Source organism: Alosa alosa, chromosome 2 (assembly GCF_017589495.1).
Source record: "Alosa alosa isolate M-15738 ecotype Scorff River chromosome 2, AALO_Geno_1.1, whole genome shotgun sequence".
Classification (NCBI taxonomy): Eukaryota; Metazoa; Chordata; class Actinopteri; order Clupeiformes; family Clupeidae; genus Alosa; species Alosa alosa.
Window position 1 is genome coordinate 37,135,807 of NC_063190.1, and position 19,669 is coordinate 37,155,475.

At 41.9% G+C, this 19,669-nt stretch overlaps 1 protein-coding gene across 1 annotated transcript in view; it reads right to left on the reverse strand.

The window, feature by feature from the left end:
• The window catches only part of rb1 (retinoblastoma 1), a 66,801-nt gene that overhangs the window by 43,684 nt on the left and 3,448 nt on the right, over positions 1-19,669 (reverse strand). Inside the window, exons 4-13 of the mRNA XM_048267818.1 lie at positions 18,202-18,336; positions 17,443-17,481; positions 17,112-17,161; positions 16,778-16,888; positions 15,369-15,493; positions 13,003-13,080; positions 5,275-5,384; positions 5,097-5,174; positions 1,324-1,411; positions 808-924 (exon numbers count right to left, since the gene is read on the reverse strand). Of these exons, the coding sequence (XP_048123775.1) occupies positions 808-924; positions 1,324-1,411; positions 5,097-5,174; positions 5,275-5,384; positions 13,003-13,080; positions 15,369-15,493; positions 16,778-16,888; positions 17,112-17,161; positions 17,443-17,481; positions 18,202-18,336 (931 nt within the window). The remainder of the gene's footprint in view (positions 1-807; positions 925-1,323; positions 1,412-5,096; positions 5,175-5,274; positions 5,385-13,002; positions 13,081-15,368; positions 15,494-16,777; positions 16,889-17,111; positions 17,162-17,442; positions 17,482-18,201; positions 18,337-19,669) is intronic.

The following is a 19,669-nucleotide window of genomic DNA, read 5'->3' on the forward strand; positions in this document are numbered from 1 at the left end:
TTAACACACTGCACACATTCCTACTGTTATTAACACACTGCCCCCAACCTACTGTTATTAACACACTGCCCCCAACCTACTGTTATTAACACACTGCACACATTCCTACTGTTATTAACACACTGCCCCCATTCCTACTGTTATTAACACACTGCCCCCAACCTACTGTTATTAACACACTGCCCCCATTCCTACTGTTATTAACACACTGCCCCCATTCCTACTGTTATTAACACACTGCACCCATTCCTACTGTTATTAACACACTGCCCCCATTCCTACTGTTATTAACACACTGCCCCCATTCCTACTGTTATTAACACACTGCCCCCAACCTACTGTTATTAACACACTGCACACATTCCTACTGTTATTAACACACTGCACACATTCCTACTGTTATTAACACACTGCACATATTCCTACAAAAAGTGACACCATGACAATAAAGTTTAATCTAAATCCAAAGAAATCTAAACAGCACTACAAACACAGCCATAGCAACATCATCTAGATTAAGTCAATCAGGCATGCCAGACACAGACACAGACATGCAGGGACAGACATGCAGGAAGACACAGACATGCAGGGACAGACACAGACACACAGGGACACAAAGACTGTAAGCCATCAGAGAAACAATCCTAAAACACAGGCCAACCGGCCAAAACTAATAACTTGAGGTCACGTCAAAATATTAATATGGTAAGAAAAAAAAAACATTCCAACTTGATAACTTGCATTCCACAGAGACCACTTTTCTATCACATTAAACGACTCCGTATGAGGTTTCCATAGTGACGGTACCTGGTTGCCGAGGCCCGAGCATCCTGGACTGACCACCTGGGCGAAGGCTTGGCTGAAGAGCTCCCCCAGGCACTTCACACGCTTGACCACCTCCTCCGTCGGGTTCACCGTACAGTTCTGAGAACAGCCACCAGAGAGCGCTCACCCAAACCACTAAACCATATTACGTGCTCATTCACCACCTTACTAATTAACCCAGAGAGCGCTCACCCAAACCACTAAACCACAACACACACAACCACTAAACCATATTACGTGCTCATTCACACAAAGGTTAATTAAAGGACCATTGAGAATGATTAACAGTGTAACTGTGATTACCAGTTCAGAAGTTGCACAGGGGGGAGAGGGTAATTGGATTGGTCCTAATAACATGGACTACTGCTATTCCCTAAACTTTAGAAGTCTTACAACGTCACAGACTGTAAATCATTGTGGAGATGCAAAACGTAGATTCCGATAGAGGCACGTCTAGTAACCACTAGAGGCCTACACCGTTCTAAAATGGCCACCCACCTTGAAGTAGGTCATGAGCGTGTCAGAGGGCTGGTCACTGGCGGAGGTGAGGGAGACCCGGAGTTGCTGGACAGAGTATAAGGTTGCCCTGGAAACAGACAGTCTCATCAGCACCATAAGACAGTACAGTATAAGGTTGCCCTGGAAACAGACAGTCTCATCAACACCATAAGACAGTACAGTTTATAAAGGAACTTGCACACTTGCCACAACGCTGGTTGTAGTTACAGGACCAATACAGCATAATGAAGCTGCAGTGAAGTTGAGGTTACAGCACTAATTTATCAATCGCCTCAATAGGGATGCACTGAGATACTTGGCCACAAAGCACACCAAAACATCCTTATATGGTCACACACAGCAAAACATCCTTATATGGTCACACACTCAAAATGTACACATGCAGACACATACACGCAGGGACAGACACATATACAGACACATTAGGGCTGTCATTTTACGTTCGAAAATCGATTGCACAATCGATTGGACCAAACACCACAAGTTTCAAAAACTAAAATTGGGAATCGATTTTAACCAAATATGTACACTATTAATTTTAAACGAATTAAACAAATAAAAAGGATAGATGTAACAAAATACACAAACAAGAAAATAAGAATATAAAAGAATTCCGAAGTGCAGTAAGCATTGCGAAAGCTAAAAAGAAAATTCCCACCAATTTTACGCACCGGAAACAGCTGTTTCAATCAGCTGCTGTGCTGCTAGTGTTTTGCCAAAAAATGGAGGACAACGCGATCAACCTGTGCGACATGAGAGAGACGAGTGATAGGCTCTAATAACTTGAGGAGTTCGATGTGGAAGTACTTCGGATTTTTGGTATATCAAACTATGGAGAAGAACAAAGCGGTAGGCTATGCAAACTGTGCAATCGAGTTCTACGGAGGCGAAATTTGTTTGACATTTCTAATCGTAAACACAGACACATACGTTGAAGACTGAAGTAATGTTTGTCACTGATGCAATGGCAGTCCACTCGGCTTATTGGTTTTCGAGAATGTTGCACTTCTGTTTGTCATTGTGTACAAAACTTCACGCCAATAAATCATCAGAAATATTGCTGGCTTGCGTCTACAAGCGCCCTCTTTACGTTCGTCCTAATGCCTGTTAGTTGTTTGGGGCCTATATTTGGCGTTGAAAATGGAAACGTCTTTAGACACGAAAAATCGATTTTACAATCGATTCAAAAATCGAACAGGATTTTTTCACAAGTGACAGCCCTAAGACACATGCACGCAGGGACAGACACATATACAGACACATACACATGCACGTAGGGACAGACACATATACAGACACATACACATGCACGTAGGGACAGACACATATACAGACACACACACACACACAGGGACAGACACATGCACGCAGACACACAAATAGGTGTTCCAGAAAGGGTTAAAGAAACTCTGTTACACCAGAGTTTGACCTGCATCTAGCCCAGAGCTTTATGTAAATGTAAAATGTAAGTCAAGTTTCTAGGCCAAGTGTACTTGCATATACAAGCAATTTGGTCTCTGCATTTATCCCATCTGTGAGGTGAAGCAGAGGTCCATGTGACCACAACCCCCAAAAGGCATCATGGGAGTCAAGTGAGAACGCATAGTGCCGTAAGCAATAACTCCGTCTTCCCATGGAGTAATATGCTCTACTGACGCTACTGACAGCAGTGTGGGAGTAATATGCTCTACTGACGCTACTGACAGCAGTGTGGGAGTAATGTGCTCTACTGACACTACTGACAGCAGTGTGGGAGTAATATGCTCTAGTTTACAGACAGCAGTGTTGGAGTAATATGGCCTACTGAAACTACTGACAGCAGTGTGGGAGTAATATGCTCTACTGACGCTACTGACAGCAGTGTGGGAGTAATGTGCTCTACTGCAGACACTGACAGCAGTGTGGGAGTAATGTGCTCTACTGACAGCAGTGTTGGAGTAATATGGCCTACTGAAACTACTGACAGCAGTGTGGGAGTAATATACTCTACTGAAGCTACTGACAGCAGTGTTGGAGTAATATGGCCTACTGAAACTACTGACAGCAGTGTGGGAGTAATATACTCTACTGAAGCTACTGACAGCAGTGTTGGAGTAATATGCTCTACTGAAACTACTGACAGCAGTGTTGGCGTAATATGCTCTAGTCTACTGACAGCACAGAGGTGCACTTGTTCAAGTTCTCCTGAATCACTGCCACTGAAGACCCACCTCCCTTAACTCTTTATCTGCTGTGAATGTACAAAATGATTAACTCTTAATGTGCTGCGAATGTACAAAATGATTAACTCTTAATGTGCTGCGAATGTACAAAATGATTAACTCTTAATGTGCTGCGAATGTACAAAATGATTAACTCTTAATGTGCTGCGAATGTACAAAATGATTAACTCTTCATGTGCTGCGAATGTACAAAATGATTAACTCTTAATGTGCTGCGAATGTACAAAATTATTAACTCTTAATGTGCTGCGATTGGGCGAAACGATTGTCAGGCTGATATGCCGATCTTCATGGAACATTCTCGAATGTTTGATACATTTTCTACCACATTAGAGATGCACATATTTCACTTAATTTATTCCTCAGATCATGTCTCTATTTAAGTGATGGAGAAACGATAGATAATAGATAAGTATGATTCAATTACAAAGTAGCTACCACAGCATTGTTTCATTTTCTATTTCCGGGACAGAAAGAAACATCTATCTTTTTTCTAAAGTATTAAGAGTAAAGAAGGATGTTGTCTTGTTGTGGAGTTGAGATGATTGGATGCTTTGCATTTGCTCTGCATGTCCATCTGGGAACTTTGCTCTGCATGTCCATCTGGGAACTTTGCTCTGCATGTCCATCTGGGAACTTTGCTCTGCATGTCCATCTGGGAACTTTCCGTTGGATAACTTTTGGGAAGGGGTGAAAATACTGGTTAGCTGATTGGATAAAGCACCTGTCTATCACCACCTATGTTGATTATCGACGGGCCAAATCGACTAATCAGATGAACGAAGTGTTCTTTTTTTTTGGTCTTTTTATGCTTTATACTTTAATGTGATAGGACAGTTGAGAATGACAGGAAGTGAGTGTGAGAGAGAGTCGGGGTGGGATCCGGAAAGGACCACGGGTCGGGAATCGAACCCGGGTCGCCGGCGTACAGTGCAGGTGCCTCTATTGTGCTTCTATTGCCTTCGTTTAACATACACTTAAGTTAGGTAACCTAACTAACGTTAACGTTTTTAAACTTACCATTTGTATGTGACATGACCCTCATCAATGTCAATCCCCACCAAGTTCACACACTTCTGAAGAAAGTTTACTCCTCCATTACCGACTGGAATCTGCCGTGGAAGATTGTCTGTCGTTCATTCCTCCCAGCTGCATGGCTGAGACTCGTAACTTCACAGCTTCCCCAGGAATACTTTCTAATTCGGATAAACTTGTGCGATAGCAGGGCCCGTCTACACCATTAGACATTCTCTGGCGATAGCTACGCTCATCTCATCTGTGGATGCAGTCATGTTGTTCGTTGCGTCACACCTAAACCTGCCTCAAAACCAACACTGATTGGCCGTTCGTTTGGCAAAATTTTCTCTATCGGAAAGATGCCAGACTGATCTGTGAGTGGAAAACTGAAGCTTGCGAGATCAGGATGGTCTCACAAGGCTAGATGTTTGCAGTCAGCTGGGTTGAATGAGCTGTTTGCGCTACCTGACGGGTGTTTGCAGGATAGCTGGGCTGAATGAGTGTTTGCGCTACCTGACGGGTGTTTGCAGAATAGCTGGGTTGAACTCCTCAGCAAACACACTCTTCTTAGGGGTACTCTCCACATGGCCACTGTAGTACAAAACAAAACAAAAAGAAAACACATTGAAATCATTTCAACATTTGTAAAGTAACTTGAAAAATATTTTTGTTACATTCGTGTGTGACTTACATGTCCGTTTTCTCCTGGCTGCATTTTTCTTCACCGTTCAGGAACAGTCTGCCATCAAAGTCTTTAGTTTTTACAGAAACTTCTTCAAACTTCGCTGACAGCTCTTCAAACTGAGGGGAACAGAATAACTAGTATTAGGGCTGAAATCCTAATGGCTCATTTCTTGTATACAGTTCTCAGCCCTTGTGCATTTGATATGATATGACATGATCAGGTAAGTCCTGTGTTCAAACAGAGCCCTTGTTTAAACACCTCCTGAATATAAACAAGTCTACCTCATATTCATCAAATATTAATCCCTCAGAGCCATGGATGCTTTGCATTGACAATGTAAAAGGTCAATGCCAAAACTTCATCCAGTTGCCAGGACACGGCATGATGAGAAATTTATAGGGTATGTGTTTGAGATTACTTCCAGCAAACCACTGTTGGGTCAAAGCAAATATTACCCACGTCCGGCAGCCACTGGAATAGCTGCTGGAATAGCCGCTGCAATAGCCGCTGGTTAAATCAATTTCCCTGAGGAAGCATGGCGTAGGGTGATTTAACAGCACATATAACCATCTACCTAGCATCCCTGTGAGAGGGCAAACACAGGCCTGCACTTTAGAACCCATCTGGCCACCTGTCAGAGTGGAGGTGCAGGGCTGGGGGTGGGGACTGGGGGCTGGAGGGTGAAGCAACAGGGACCACATGGAGACAGCACAGTGGGGGCTATTTCACAATAGTCTTTGGTCACTTGTTCTCTGGCATAAACCAAACCACGGTTTCTGCAAATGTCTTAGTGATACAACAATACCAGAGAAACAAGAACAGCGTGAACACATTACTGCTCCTTTACTGTTTCTATTTGGAGTAGATTGTACAGATGATAAGTCATTAAACTCCCACCCAGCCTTTCAGCAGCCCCAGCACCAAGCTGCTTCCACTAGAACATTTGAGCTCACATTCTCTCTTCTGCTTCTTAGAAAATATTTATTTGTGTATTATTTATCATTTATTTGTGTAAATCTGACCCGAGTGCACAACAAAGAAACACAAAACTTATACAACAAAGAAACAATACAAAACTTATCTATCTATAAATTACAGTCTGTCCGTCTGTGTGATATTCGCATATCCCTCGAACCGTTTGTCCGATCAATTTCAAACTTGATAGGCGTCTTGCTACGGGCACAAGTACATGCAGTGCCAGGTTTGACGTTGTTTGGATTAGTAATGCAAAATATATTGTTAAATATATTGGTAAAAGAAGCACTCATTGGCTTTTTCCCCTATCATCTTATTTTTTAAACCAGGCATCCCTGCGGGCATGTAATTGGGCTACGGGTTTTCTACAGGAATGGCATGTTTTAACGGGCACTGCACTACAACAACAAAGAAATAAACACAGCTAAACTCTGAATAGTCGCATGGAATTTCCTCTGAATGGTAACTAACTTTATTTGGCTGCCACAATCGCCCCATCACCAGAACTATGCATTTCCAGCATCTAGTGCACCAAGCACTTTGATCAGTTTCAGCAAGATTCTGAAGTCTCTGAAGACTTCTGCTCTCAACAACTTGTGAAGCAGAAGTGATCTGTCCAAGTCGTCTACGCTGTTAAACGAGTCGTCTAAGAGTTAAACAATGGGTAATTCACTTCCGGAATTGACCTATCGCAAGCCCCGCCAATCGAACGCGGATGAGCCAATGGTAGCCCAGTAGCTCCGCACATGTAGATCAAGTCCGACAGCTTCACCTTACGGCTCCATAGAAATGCATTGGAAGCCGTGATTTGATTTTTTTCCGGTTTTATGGGATTGTATAGTGATGTAAATGGAAAAGGGACAGCCAAACGACATGTGTGGGATTAACGCAACACCGATACACAGAATAATGGCTTTCAATCTTGATTATGCTTTTTTGTAATTATGTTAAATTATCTCCTCCCAGCTCTCCCCTATTTTTAGCAAAGGGTTACTCCTTAGCAAACCACAATGAAATAGTGCTCCACCACATCTATGGATTAAGCCAAACAGTTAACTCAATGTAAGTAAGATAAACAAGGTCGTTTATTGTTCTCAGCATTGCCAGCATTGTGTATAAAATGATTGTCACTTAGAGGAGACTCATAGACAACTCAGGTTAGCTAACCGCTGCTAATGTGCTAGCATCGCCTCGTCAGAAAAGCATGGGGCTGTGCACAGTAGTGTAACATTTATTCACCATAAATTAATAAAGTTGAAGTCGCTCTGCAATGTAGACTATGTTTCGGTTTATTTGCAGTACCATGTTCCTTACATGACATGACCTGGTGCCCTTGTAATTTGCATGCAAGTCTATCTAGCATAGCTATCTATATCAGAGTCCCACTCGCCCCCTGTCTAAGTTTGTCACCCAACAAACCTAGATATTAATTTTTATACATGTGTCTCCATGGCGCATTCTAAATGAAATCAGGTCCGTGGCTCTGTAAAAGAGCCTCTTGGGTTGTAACTTTTACAGACAGGCTTACAGCTACCATTGAAGTAATAGTCAACTCCGGTCTTAGCTGTCGGACTTAGCAACAGTAACTAAGGGGGGCGGGACTTCGCGAAAGGTCAATTGTCTAAAGCAGAGAGGGTTAAAGCGTTAAAACATTCGACAATTTCCGCGTTCGATTATTGCAAGGGGGAGGGGAATCCCCCTTTATGCAGACCAGAGTAAACCCTCGCTGCACTAATGTCAATGGAGACTTGTGGAATTTTACCAATAAATTGGTCATGATGTCTTTCTGGATTTGTTGAGGGTTTTTTGGAACATTTTGTCATAATCTGTAAGTGTTTGGGATCATTTCAAGCCTAAAAGTGTAATTTTTTAGTGTTCGGATTTGTAATAAAATAACTTAATATCAGACCATGCTGCTGCCAGTTACTGTCCAGTTGTTAGCATGCTAGCTAGCCTCTTAGCTAAGGTAACATTTTAAGCGGAGAAGTGTAATTTCTTTGAAATGACAACTAGCTGAATAACATTACTGACATTAGTTAAAGTGGATAGTTTATACTCAAAACCTAATTGAAACAGTATATTAAGTTTAAAGCGAAGTCCTTCAACTACTAGTCACTTGTTAGCACATATCTGTATTGCCATAGCTACTCCCATCCACTTGTATGGCGTTTTAAACTAGCGTTACACGTACACATGACTAATTAAATTATTTATATCATGTCCTAAAGAATGATTCATTGGTATCATACATGATTATAGACAATAATACTGTGAACACAATTATGTTTATCTGTTCTTATTGCTTATTAAAAGAGAAAGTTTATTTAGTGACGTAAGGTGACACTCCCACTTATGCAGACCGGAACTGTACCGTTTTGCTCCCATAGTAACGAATTACGTTGCTCTATCTTGCTAGTAATCAAGGATCTTTGTCTAAAGAGTGGACAGACATTGTTAAGTTCTATCCTCAAAAGACCTTAAAAGGACCCTTGACCAACCACAGTGTTTCCTCTACGTTGACTTTAGCATGGCGGCCCGCTATGGCAAAATTAATACCATCACGGTATGAGAATCGGGGCAGACGCACAATGTAGTTGTGGTTGCTTCTGAAATAATCCTGGCTTCGTATCTTCCCCCGCTGGCTGCCGCTCACATTGCAATTTGACAATGACTAGGCCTCAAACCAGTCTGAGGTTATTATGGCTCGTCCAGTTTCACTTCATATACAGTGGGTCCCAGTTAAAAATTGACACTTCATTCACGATCATGGTGAATGGTGAAATGTAAAGTACAACTGCAGCCAGCTTGGGGCAGCATAGTCCGCTGTGGAGTTCCACGGTCGAACCAGACGGCGCGATTCGACAGCAAGGGCTGTGATTGGCGAAGTTTTCAGTCGCGTTTCTCTGTTTTAGCAGCCCCTGCAACATGCTAGTCCACTGTAGCCTAAGCCTTGTACATAATGTTAAACATAGTTTTGGATTCAGTGGCAAGATTTCTTGATTGTACAGTGCCTGTCTCTCAGTAATGTTTTAAAATGAGAGCTTCGTCAGCTGGCAGTAGGCTACTTTGTCGGTAGTCATGAGAAGTTAAACTTGCTAACAGAACATAAATATGCAGCCCAGAAACCTTGTGAATAGTTCTGATTTTTTTACTACACTAACGAGGTTGAAATATAGACTTTGCCTACAGCATCTCCTTAACAGTAATGTTCACAAAATGACAGCATTCATATGACAAAGAAAAACGAATTCGGTCACTCAAGACTGTGCCACAGCAACCAGTGTAGGCTACAGTCCTACCTAATAGGCCTACTCGAAGCAGATAGCGTTGTCTGACGGTCGAGTGGGTTAATGCACGTATTTCCAGAACAGGTCTGCAACTTTCAGGTAGTTCGAGTTCAATTTAGGCAGGAGCAGAGCCATATAAAGGCCTAGGCCTATTGTTATCATTTTTGCAAGGTGTTGCTCCTGGCAATACTTGTTTATAAGACGTTTGGTGATTAATTGATAGCCGTTTTGGGACACGTTAAACGTTCTTTATAATGAGCGCATCCAGGGAGTAAAAAGCGACTGTTCTGCGCTGTTACAACTGTAGGCTACAATGATTGCAATACAAAAATATCGCGTGTTAGTTTAGTTAGTTTTGTGATGTTTTGCACTTTTGCCTCATGTGTTTTCAGGTTTGAGGGCTTTTTGGCAAGATTGACCTTGGTTAGACTCTGCATATGTTATTTCTCCATTATGGAAAATAAAGTCAATTTTCGACACACGCCTGTTATTAGTTCAATAACAAGTGTTGCTTGTTAAAACATGTGACTAGTGAAACTCAAATGATTTTAGAAATATTTAGCCAAAGCCAAAAGTGTTAGAGAGGAGAGACCGTGCAGCTCAGATGTCTTCTTAATTTTTCTTTATTCTTTAGTAAAGGTGCAGAACATTATTAAACTTTGACTAACGTTTCGATGTTAGTTAGTCAAAACATCGACACATCGAAATGTTAGTCAAAGTTTAATAATGTTCTGCACCTTTTACTGAAGAATAAGAAGACATCTGAGCTGCACCGGCGTCTCTCCTCTCTAAAATATCTGTCTTGGCCTGGTTGCAACGGATTGTGGCCAAACGACAGAAGCGCTGGAGAACCCTCCTTTGTCTACCAAAAGTGTTACTTTGTGCCCCCAGCGCTCCCCACTGCTTGTGAAAGAAGGGGATGGGGGAGGGGGCTTAACGTGAAAAAGCTTAATGTCACAAAACGGCAACGAAGTCGTTTTAGGCTACAGGCCTTCATAATGGTAGGCTACAGGAAGTGGGGGAGGGTATGGGATGACCAGAGCCGCCATCTATCGCCTTTCCAGGCACACAGCTCGTTATATAGCCTATCGACTGCCTTAACAGATAGGCTTTGCTCTTGGGTTTGGCCTTACAGCCAACTCAATGCTCTTGTTGCTTGCAGTTTGTTAAATAAAGCGATGCAGATTACATTATTTATTTCTGATTAATTCGCCTTTTGATGTATTTTGCAACATTTGCTTGTTAGGCTGGGCTACTGTCAATGTCCTGTACAGGTCAATGTTCAACAATTGCTGGTGTAGGCCTAGGCTATTAATCAATTAGGGACTGTTCGCTATTTATTTAATTAAGGGGCTACGGAGGAGTTTTGGGAGGCGTTAGTCAAAAAGACGTGACCCTCCCTGCGCCAGCAAGAATTTTTTCTATGACCCTCCAAAGTGATTGAGAAAAAGCGCATGACCCTCCCCAGTCCCAACAATTTATTGATGCCTTAGGCTACTGGGTCAATTTGGGAGCTTGCATGCTCGACTCCTTCCTTGAAATGCCTTGAAAAGGCTGTCGCTTGCACAATTTCACAAATAATCACCGGGACCAAACAAACCTGTCAACTTTTCCGGGTTTATCGCAAGTATTTTAACTTTTTCCTCGCTGTCTTAGGAGGAGCTGCAGGGCCGTCGCAAAGGGGATCACGAGGCCCTATCTTAACTTGACAGATGCAAGGCCCTTTTCACTTACGTGCATGAAATCATCACGATAGCTTACTTTACACATAGCCAAGGCTACCGTCGGGTGTATTTTAATAGTAGCCTAGTCTAATAAGCTACACCAGCTTGCCTTTAAGAGGGGAAATTCAATTGTATAGCCTATAACATTAGCTGAGTCACATATTTGGCCATATGGTGTTTATCATAGGCTACATCACGAAACCAAATAGTGTAACAAAGGCGAACACTTTAACAGGGGGAATTAATTGGGCATGTGCATGTGTTGAACGGTATTTGTCAATGAGCAGAAACACACACGACATTCAAACTATTGATAAGATGTACTGGTCTGTATCTATAGGCTAACATTGGACAAATAAATGACACTGACTCGCCATATCCTGACTCAGGAAAAAAAAAAATGTTTTGCCGCAAACTCAGCAATGAAATCATAGGCCAGTTTGCAGGTAACGTCTTTTTCATAGAAGGGAGAGCCCAGTCTCTCCTGTGACATGGAGGTGCGCAAATAGTTTTTAATAGCCTGTTCAACTTCGAAAAGCTTTGTTCACCCGATGCCAGTCACTGATCGCAATTTCAAAGTTCGAAAGCTTCATCTTATTAAGTTTTAAGTGCAGTGGCCCCTATCTGCCCCCTTTGGAATTATATCTCGAGCCTATTATAAGGTCCAGTGCGTTATGTCCTGGGATTCGGATGTGCTCAAAAGAAAAGAAAACACTTTTTTATAGATGGTTATGAGGAGCAATGTGAGAGAAATTTGATGATCATTGATCGTTGTTTTGGGACGTTAAGCCTTTTCCATAGGCGCCAGTGAAGGAGATTGAAGAATGACCATTTTTTTACTGAAAATATTTCTTAACTACAAAAACTCAGTGTCTAAAAACTCAGTGTCATTCAGACTAAACCCTCTTGTTGTTTTATTATCTTTTTGTTTGTCGTTTGAACGTTGGCAAGCAGGCATGTTATGGTTGCAATTTAAGTGAAATTTCTACAGTAGGCCTACAACATGCTGTTAGGCTGGGCTACTGTCAATGTACTTGTACAGGTAAATGTTCAACAATTGCTGGTGTACAGGTTATATAATCAATTAGCTAAATAATTTGTCCAGCTGTTTAAACATTTTTTCGTGCTACATTCAAACGCAAAAGGTGCTTTGATATATTTTTTGTTTGAAGGTCGGCAAGCAGGCATCCTTTGGTTGCAATGAATGAGGATAATTGCTTTTTTTTTGCATTATTTTGAATATGACTCGCTCAGTCTCAACAGCACGCACTTTTTCCACACGCGCTAAGTTCTAAACACACATAGGCCTATCCCCTCTCGCTCTCTCCATCCCTGCACACGGTGCTTTCTTAAAGGAGCTGCACCATTTTACAACAATTGCATCTACATTTTCATATTAGAATGTTTTGTCAAGTGTAAGCTTAAACTACCGTGATCAATTTAAGTTCCCGTGCCCCCGCTGCGTCATGGAAGCAGTAAGTCAGTCGCATCAAAAATAGTAGTGGCACCCAAGTGACACCTTGTGGTTGTTTGTGTCAACTGCAGTTTGTGCCATTTCTGCTGAGAAAATGGGGTGCGTGATTCATGAAGGAACCCGTCCAAACTTAACGGGGACCCACTGTATTATAAATTGTATTGATGTAGCCTATTTCAAACATTAACTGATTAACATTGTAATCAGCTCACACGACTATCCATTTAATAACTTTTTAATAACACACAGGATATGTTCAGCAATGACAAGGTACCTTTGGTAAGTCCTGAGACTTTGAAAAGCCTGATGATTCCAAAAAGGGAGAAAAGACAGTCTCGTAAACATTTTTCACCTGCAAAAAAAAGACAAAAGAAAATATTCAGATCAAGAACTGTTGCACGGCACACTACCATTTTAAAATACATGCAAATAGCCTGAAACATTTCCAATAAAACTCACATTTGGATTTGAGACATCTTAATGATGACATGCCCTTGCACTGCCTTCTACATTATGGAACTATCTGCAGTAAATCTGAATACTCTTAAAAGCCCTAGTGGAAAAGGGAATATGGAGAGTGCTTATAGAGAAAGCCTGCAGCATTTTTAATGGCACAGTGGACTTCCTGGTCAGATATTACCATTGGCTATGTCTGAACGATTTTGTTAAATAATCTAATTGCGTTTTTATTTCTCCCAGTATTGCGATTGCGATGTAATAGGCGATTATTTTTAAACTAGATTGTTGCAGCACAAAATGTGGTCAAATGACAGTCCAGCTCGGTGTTCACAAAAGCTCAATACGCATGCATGCAAATTAACTAGTTTGTTCTTATCACAACAAAGTCAGTCACGGAGACAAACCTCTAACCACATGGATCTCAATACAAGCATCTCTGAACTGACCACATTTCAGCCCTCTAGGTCACTTGATATCACTTAGAAACACAACTGAGCCCTAGCACCAGGTCTTCTGAAGCTGTGTGCAAAAGTAGATCAATATAGAATGAAAATATGAGTGCTTTAGACCATTATTTGCCAAGGTATGCTCATGCGTTTTGTAAAATGCCTATGGAAACTCCCCATAGGACTTTTTGTTATCCAAAATGCATACTGACAATCAAATGCTAACTGCACATGAACCCCTTTGTGTAGAAGCATAATCCTGGTCTCAAATGAAAGGTAACACTTTGAGGTTTCTTGTGGACTATTTAGATTGTATGTCAGGTGTTCTGATATACACTGACTACTCAAAATATGGAATAATTACAAAAAAGTCTATTTTTGCATTTACTTTGTTGGTTCAATTTGTGTGTATAAGACAGACTATACATCTGTACAACTAATATTGGATAATACAATATGAAGATTCAATTTCTATGGATTCTTGAGAATATTTTAGTATCCAATATGTTGCATCTACTTATTGTGTAGAAGTCAGGGTAGCACCAAAAGCGGAGGGAGGGGGCATTTTGGATCAAATTTAATTGAGACATAAGATTAATCTGAGAATGTAAAGTACTATATAGATTGTACATGAAAAAAGTTGTCATTTTTGGATTCCCAAGAGCTTTGAAATGGAGTATAACATTACTATGCTACATATGGTGCATACAATTGATTTAGAATGTTGGGGAGGTGGGGGGTAACCGTCCTGCCGACGGGACACTGAGGATTTTTTAAACAGTCAAAGTTATCAGCAGTTAGCAGCTTGCATGTAGCCTAAGAGCCTTAGCTAGTAAGTTAATGTTACAACAACTGGGTTTTTGGTGGTTAGCGGTGTCAACTACTCGCAGATAACATTACACATTAATTAATTAATTAACTTTTTGCACCGCCAACCCCCTTGGATATCGCAAACACCCCCTCTGTTACTGTACTCTAGTAAACAAAGTTACCAGCACAGGTGAATGGCTGCTGTTCAGGAGAGTTTTAATAGTTTTAAGTCAGCTGGAGAAGTTAACGAAGTTACCAGCGAGAGATGCAGCACAGGGGAATTAAAAGAAAGGAACTAGAACCAGGGACCAGCAAAAGGTAATGAAGAGGTTTATTTTGGACCAAAGTAGCTCTACTGCTCAGACCTTTCTTGACACTGTTAGCTGGTCATCTTGTTTACGTTTTTTGCTTCTTCAACGATTGGTGAGCACTGTGCAGAGTCAGTGGCACGTCGGTGGTGACGTCATATATTGCGCAGTGTAATCACAGCCTCTGCGCTTAGAAAATCATCTTTCATCATATCGTGATATTATCGCAAATAAAATTAATCGTTCAGCACTAGCGTTGACCTGAGATTAAAAGGGTAAACAGAAAAGAAAGGGGAACATTTCTTAACATATGAAGAGACACACATGGGCCTCCACCACTGTTTAGTTATTTATTTTATTTGTATATGAGCCAGTTAGCCCTCTAGACATTTATTCATTTAGCAGACCCAAAGTGCTTATCCAAAGCGGCTTACAGCAAGAGAATAACCTCCAAGTTAAAATGGCGACCAGTGACCGCCAGCCGTCCTCCACCAAAGGAAATAACTAGATAAGCAGCACGCACCTCCGGTGCTCAGGCCCTAATAAGCAGCACGCACCTCGTCCAGGCCCTAATAAACAGCACGTACCTCGTCCAGGCCCTAATAAATAGCACGTACCTCGTCCAGGTTGCACTCGTTCTCCCGGCAGATGACCTCCAGCAGCGGCTCGTTTGCCTCCGGCGGCCGCGGTTTGGCTTTGCCCTGGTTACGCCGGGAGCTCCGCGTGGGGGTCATCTTTGCACCTATACAACACACACACACACACGTTAGGCATACATCTGAAATTTCATGGGATGAATAAAGTATCTATCTATCCGCTATCACAAGTGGAATCCATGCATTTCCACAGAATTATTTTTGGAATCTGATCCCTTAATATACCTGTTCATTCGTACTCGTCGCTCGACTTATCGTGACTAAATTTAAGATGGCGGTGAACGGTAAAATTCCTGAAGATAATGGCTGTATAAATAGTCTTGTAAATAAACTACCAGTGCTTTTTCAAAGTTCTCAATGTCTCGTTTTAAATGTCAGGGCCCTCGGAAGTCTACCAATGAAGTGTGGAGCTACTTTGAGCCTCGTAAATGGTATAAAACAGTGATTTATTTGCATGGCTAGACCGATTCCCGAGGCATCCCGATTGAAAACCTGTTGGTAGCATCGGCGTGCAGGGGACAAGCCGAGATGAGCTATGAGACAAAAGTTCACACTCTGTATCATGTTTCAGCACACTTTAGGTCAATATTACACCGAACTTCTCCTTTAAGGACAAGTTTTTTAAAAAGACTAAAATGGTAGCTAGTAGGAATATGGAATTCCATTGCATACACTAAATGGTGAACTATTCCCAAAAAGATTTTCCATGTGTCTACTAGCTACCCCACGTACCATTTCAGTCCTATGAAAATGACCATAAAATGCACACCTTGTTTTATCCTTAATATATTTATATTCAAGTGTTGTGGAAACGTAAAATATTGGCACAACATTAATTATCGTAGAAAATATACTGATTGGTGCAATGTGGGTACAAAAAGAAACCTTACAATGCCCTCAATAGAACTCTTTTTGCACTTTGTTCCAGATCAAATACAATCAATGGCATGCAAAGCAAACTGATAATGGTCAAGTCATACTGAGAACATGTTTGTCTTCCATCCACAAAGTAAGGCATTTTTGAGTGTAACAAGTAAAGGAATCAAAGGCAAAATTAACTAAACAAAAATACTTTACAAGTATTAGATGTTGCCCAAAGTTTGTCCACATAAAGTTTAGGTCCTAAAACTGAGACTGCGGCAGTAACCATTTTCCTGGATTCTATCGATCAAATTCAGTTCTCATGTTTATTATTCTATCTATCTAATTCAGTTCTAATGTAAAAGAAAAATGTTTATTATGATAAGACCGTGCGTGATTGAGTAAGTAGTCTATGAACTCACTGTAAAGGGGCTTGATCAGGGAGGGTGAGGACTCACTGTAAAGGGGCTTGATCAGGGAGGGTGTAGAGCGTTTGATGAAGAACTCACTGTAAAGGGGCTTGATCAGGGAGGGTGAGGAGCGTTTGATGAAGAACTCCAGAACGCAGATGAGCAACTGGAAGGAGATCACCAGGTCATCCTCCATCTGCAGAAACCTTCCTGCACCACATAGACAGAAAGACAAGAGAGCCACCCACAGCACAGAGGTCAGAGGTCAGAGGGGGGTGCGCTTGGATGTGGAGAAAGAACAACTAAAGGGATCCACGGAAAAATCAAGAGAGACGTTCTTGCATGAATAAACTCTGTTTTAGCGGAGTTTAAGAAAATAGAGAAAGGTGATCAGGGAGAACATGTTGTGCTCTATTAGTTAGTGCGGTCGTACCTTTAGCCAGAATGAACATGGTCCAGATGCTGCTGAAGAGCTCTGTACTCCTGAGGGGGAAAAGCCTGTCAGTTACTTACGCACAACACATGAGAGGATTTGCAATGCACCGCAATGTACCTACTAGGGATGTAACGGTATGAAAATTTAACTTCACGGTTTTCACACCGTGAAAGATATTTAAAATCAAAACCATAATTGTTATCGTCGACAATTTTATTGTGGTTTACCGTTTTACGCGATAATCGTTACATCCCTAGTACCTGCATGGCTGTATTTGTTCCAAATGATTGGACAATCATAATTACAAAGAGAAATCTTCAGAACTCACTCTGGCTCCGAGGGCTCTGTGTAGATATCCTTCCATATCCTGGAGGGAACAAGGGAACAGTTAAAACAACACACATCACTCCCAAATGCAGAAAGGGCTGTGAAAAGTCTAAAATGACTCAACATGCAGAATTATAAATTAGTTGTGTTTCCATTTTTTAAAACAAAACATTATAATTCCCATATTAGACACACTGCTATGTAATAACAATAACTGCTCATTAGAACACTGCTCATTAGAACACTGTTCACTGCTCATTAGAACACTGCTCATTAGAACACTGTTCACTGCTCAATAGAACACTGCTCACTGCTCATGAGAACACTGCTCATTAGAACACTGCTCATTAGAACACTGCTCATTAGAACACTGCTCATTAGAACACTGTTCACTGCTCATTAGAACACTGTCTTCATCAAATGAGATAAGACCAGCCTGGGCCAGAGAACTGGGCCTAAGGATATGGTCAGACATAATTATTTATGGGTTCCATGCTATTTTATACAGTTTGCTTCCATGGCAGAAAAGCTGACTGAATACGCTGACAAACTCACTGCTGCCATCTTTAGGTTGGGAACTGGTATAACTGGACCAGAGTTACTTACTCATATCTTCCATCAATCTGAACTTAATACCATAATGTTGGCATCAATGTGACCTCTTTAACACACACACTAATGCACTTCCAGAAAGGCACGAGATAACGAGCTCATAGTTCATATGCACCCAGCGGCTCCCAGCGGCCCCCTCTCAACTCACTTCTCAAAGCGCTGGTAGAGGGCCAGGGACACGTCGTACTTCTTCTCCAGCTTGCTCACAGCAGAATTCACTTTGGAGCTGATGATGTCAATGTTCACGTCCAAGTTCCTCATCACTTCAAGGAACTGCTTCACGCTGCACATGGAAATCGAACCAGAAAAACACATTAACATCCACTGAAATGTCCCTCAATCTCCACTATGCAGCAGCTCTAACTTGAATGTTATGCTGCTCCATTTAATTGGGAACGCATCTTGAGCGCGCGGGGGGATTGGTTAGTCCAGCTGGCTCGTCATTGTTGATCATTTATATTTCCTTTTTAATATTTTAATATAAGAAACGTTTAAAAAGGAAATCATGAAGACAACAAAAACGAGGCTAGAGCAGATTGCGGAGTTATCCGGTTCCCCCTACTGACCATGAGAGGGCACGTCATCATAGGTTACACTTGGGAAATGGACAAGAATAAGGGGTGCCAGTCGAGATTCTGTTCCAGAGTATGGCACACTCATTGTTTCCCAGGGCTGACGCTGACACACTCACACTCACACACACACACGTACGTGTAAGAGCTGTGCATGGGCACGCTTCCGGAGGGAGAGTGCAGTGTGAGAGCACCGTCACCATGGTTGAGAATGCGCTCTGACTGCCCTACCAACGAGTCTGGCTCTTTGGCGTTGCTGTCAAACTGCACGATTAGTGCTCCGGAGCAGAGGTTGCATTAGATTTTTTCATTGTCCGTCATTTTGATGGACAGGGTTGTTAGGCCTACTATTTTGGCTCGTCATTTTAATTTTAATGTCAGTTTAGCGTGACGTGTCCCCCAAACCTAAAGTAAAACAATCACCTGTAGCCTGGGGAATCACTGTGAAGCCGTCAGATACTGCCAAATGCTAACTTTGAACACTGTTGTCATAGCAGATACTGTCAAATGCTAACTTAGAAAATGGTTTTCATAGGTTCCATAGCTCATTTTAGCTCTTTGTGACTCTTTTTATGACGTTTTGTCAGAAAACACAACATAGTATTGAGGAGACGGGACTACTTATGTTTTTTCAGAAGACCAGCAGTTGTATCGTTACACCATTAGTCAAAAACTGCATGCTCAATGTCATGAAAACTGAGTAATTTCACTGCCTTCTAGCTAGTGTAACCTGCGTTGTGTTGAACCTGCGCGATTCAGCCCTGCACACGCCCAGACTCGAACCCACGAACAGCAGCACCTTGGACCAGGAGGTGAGCGCGCTAACAATTGAGCTCGCATGCCAGCAGCACTCTTGAGGCGTCGGGGAGTGAGGTTTACCAACGTTCCACAAGCACAGCTAAGCTAGCTGGCATCCGTTACACTAGTTATCTACGGCTGGTTGGCTCACTGATGGCCAAGTAACCAGCTGGCTAAACGATGCTGTTGCATCCCTACGGTTTCAACTCAACTTTAGAACACTCTGTTGGAGCAACGGGCTGATTT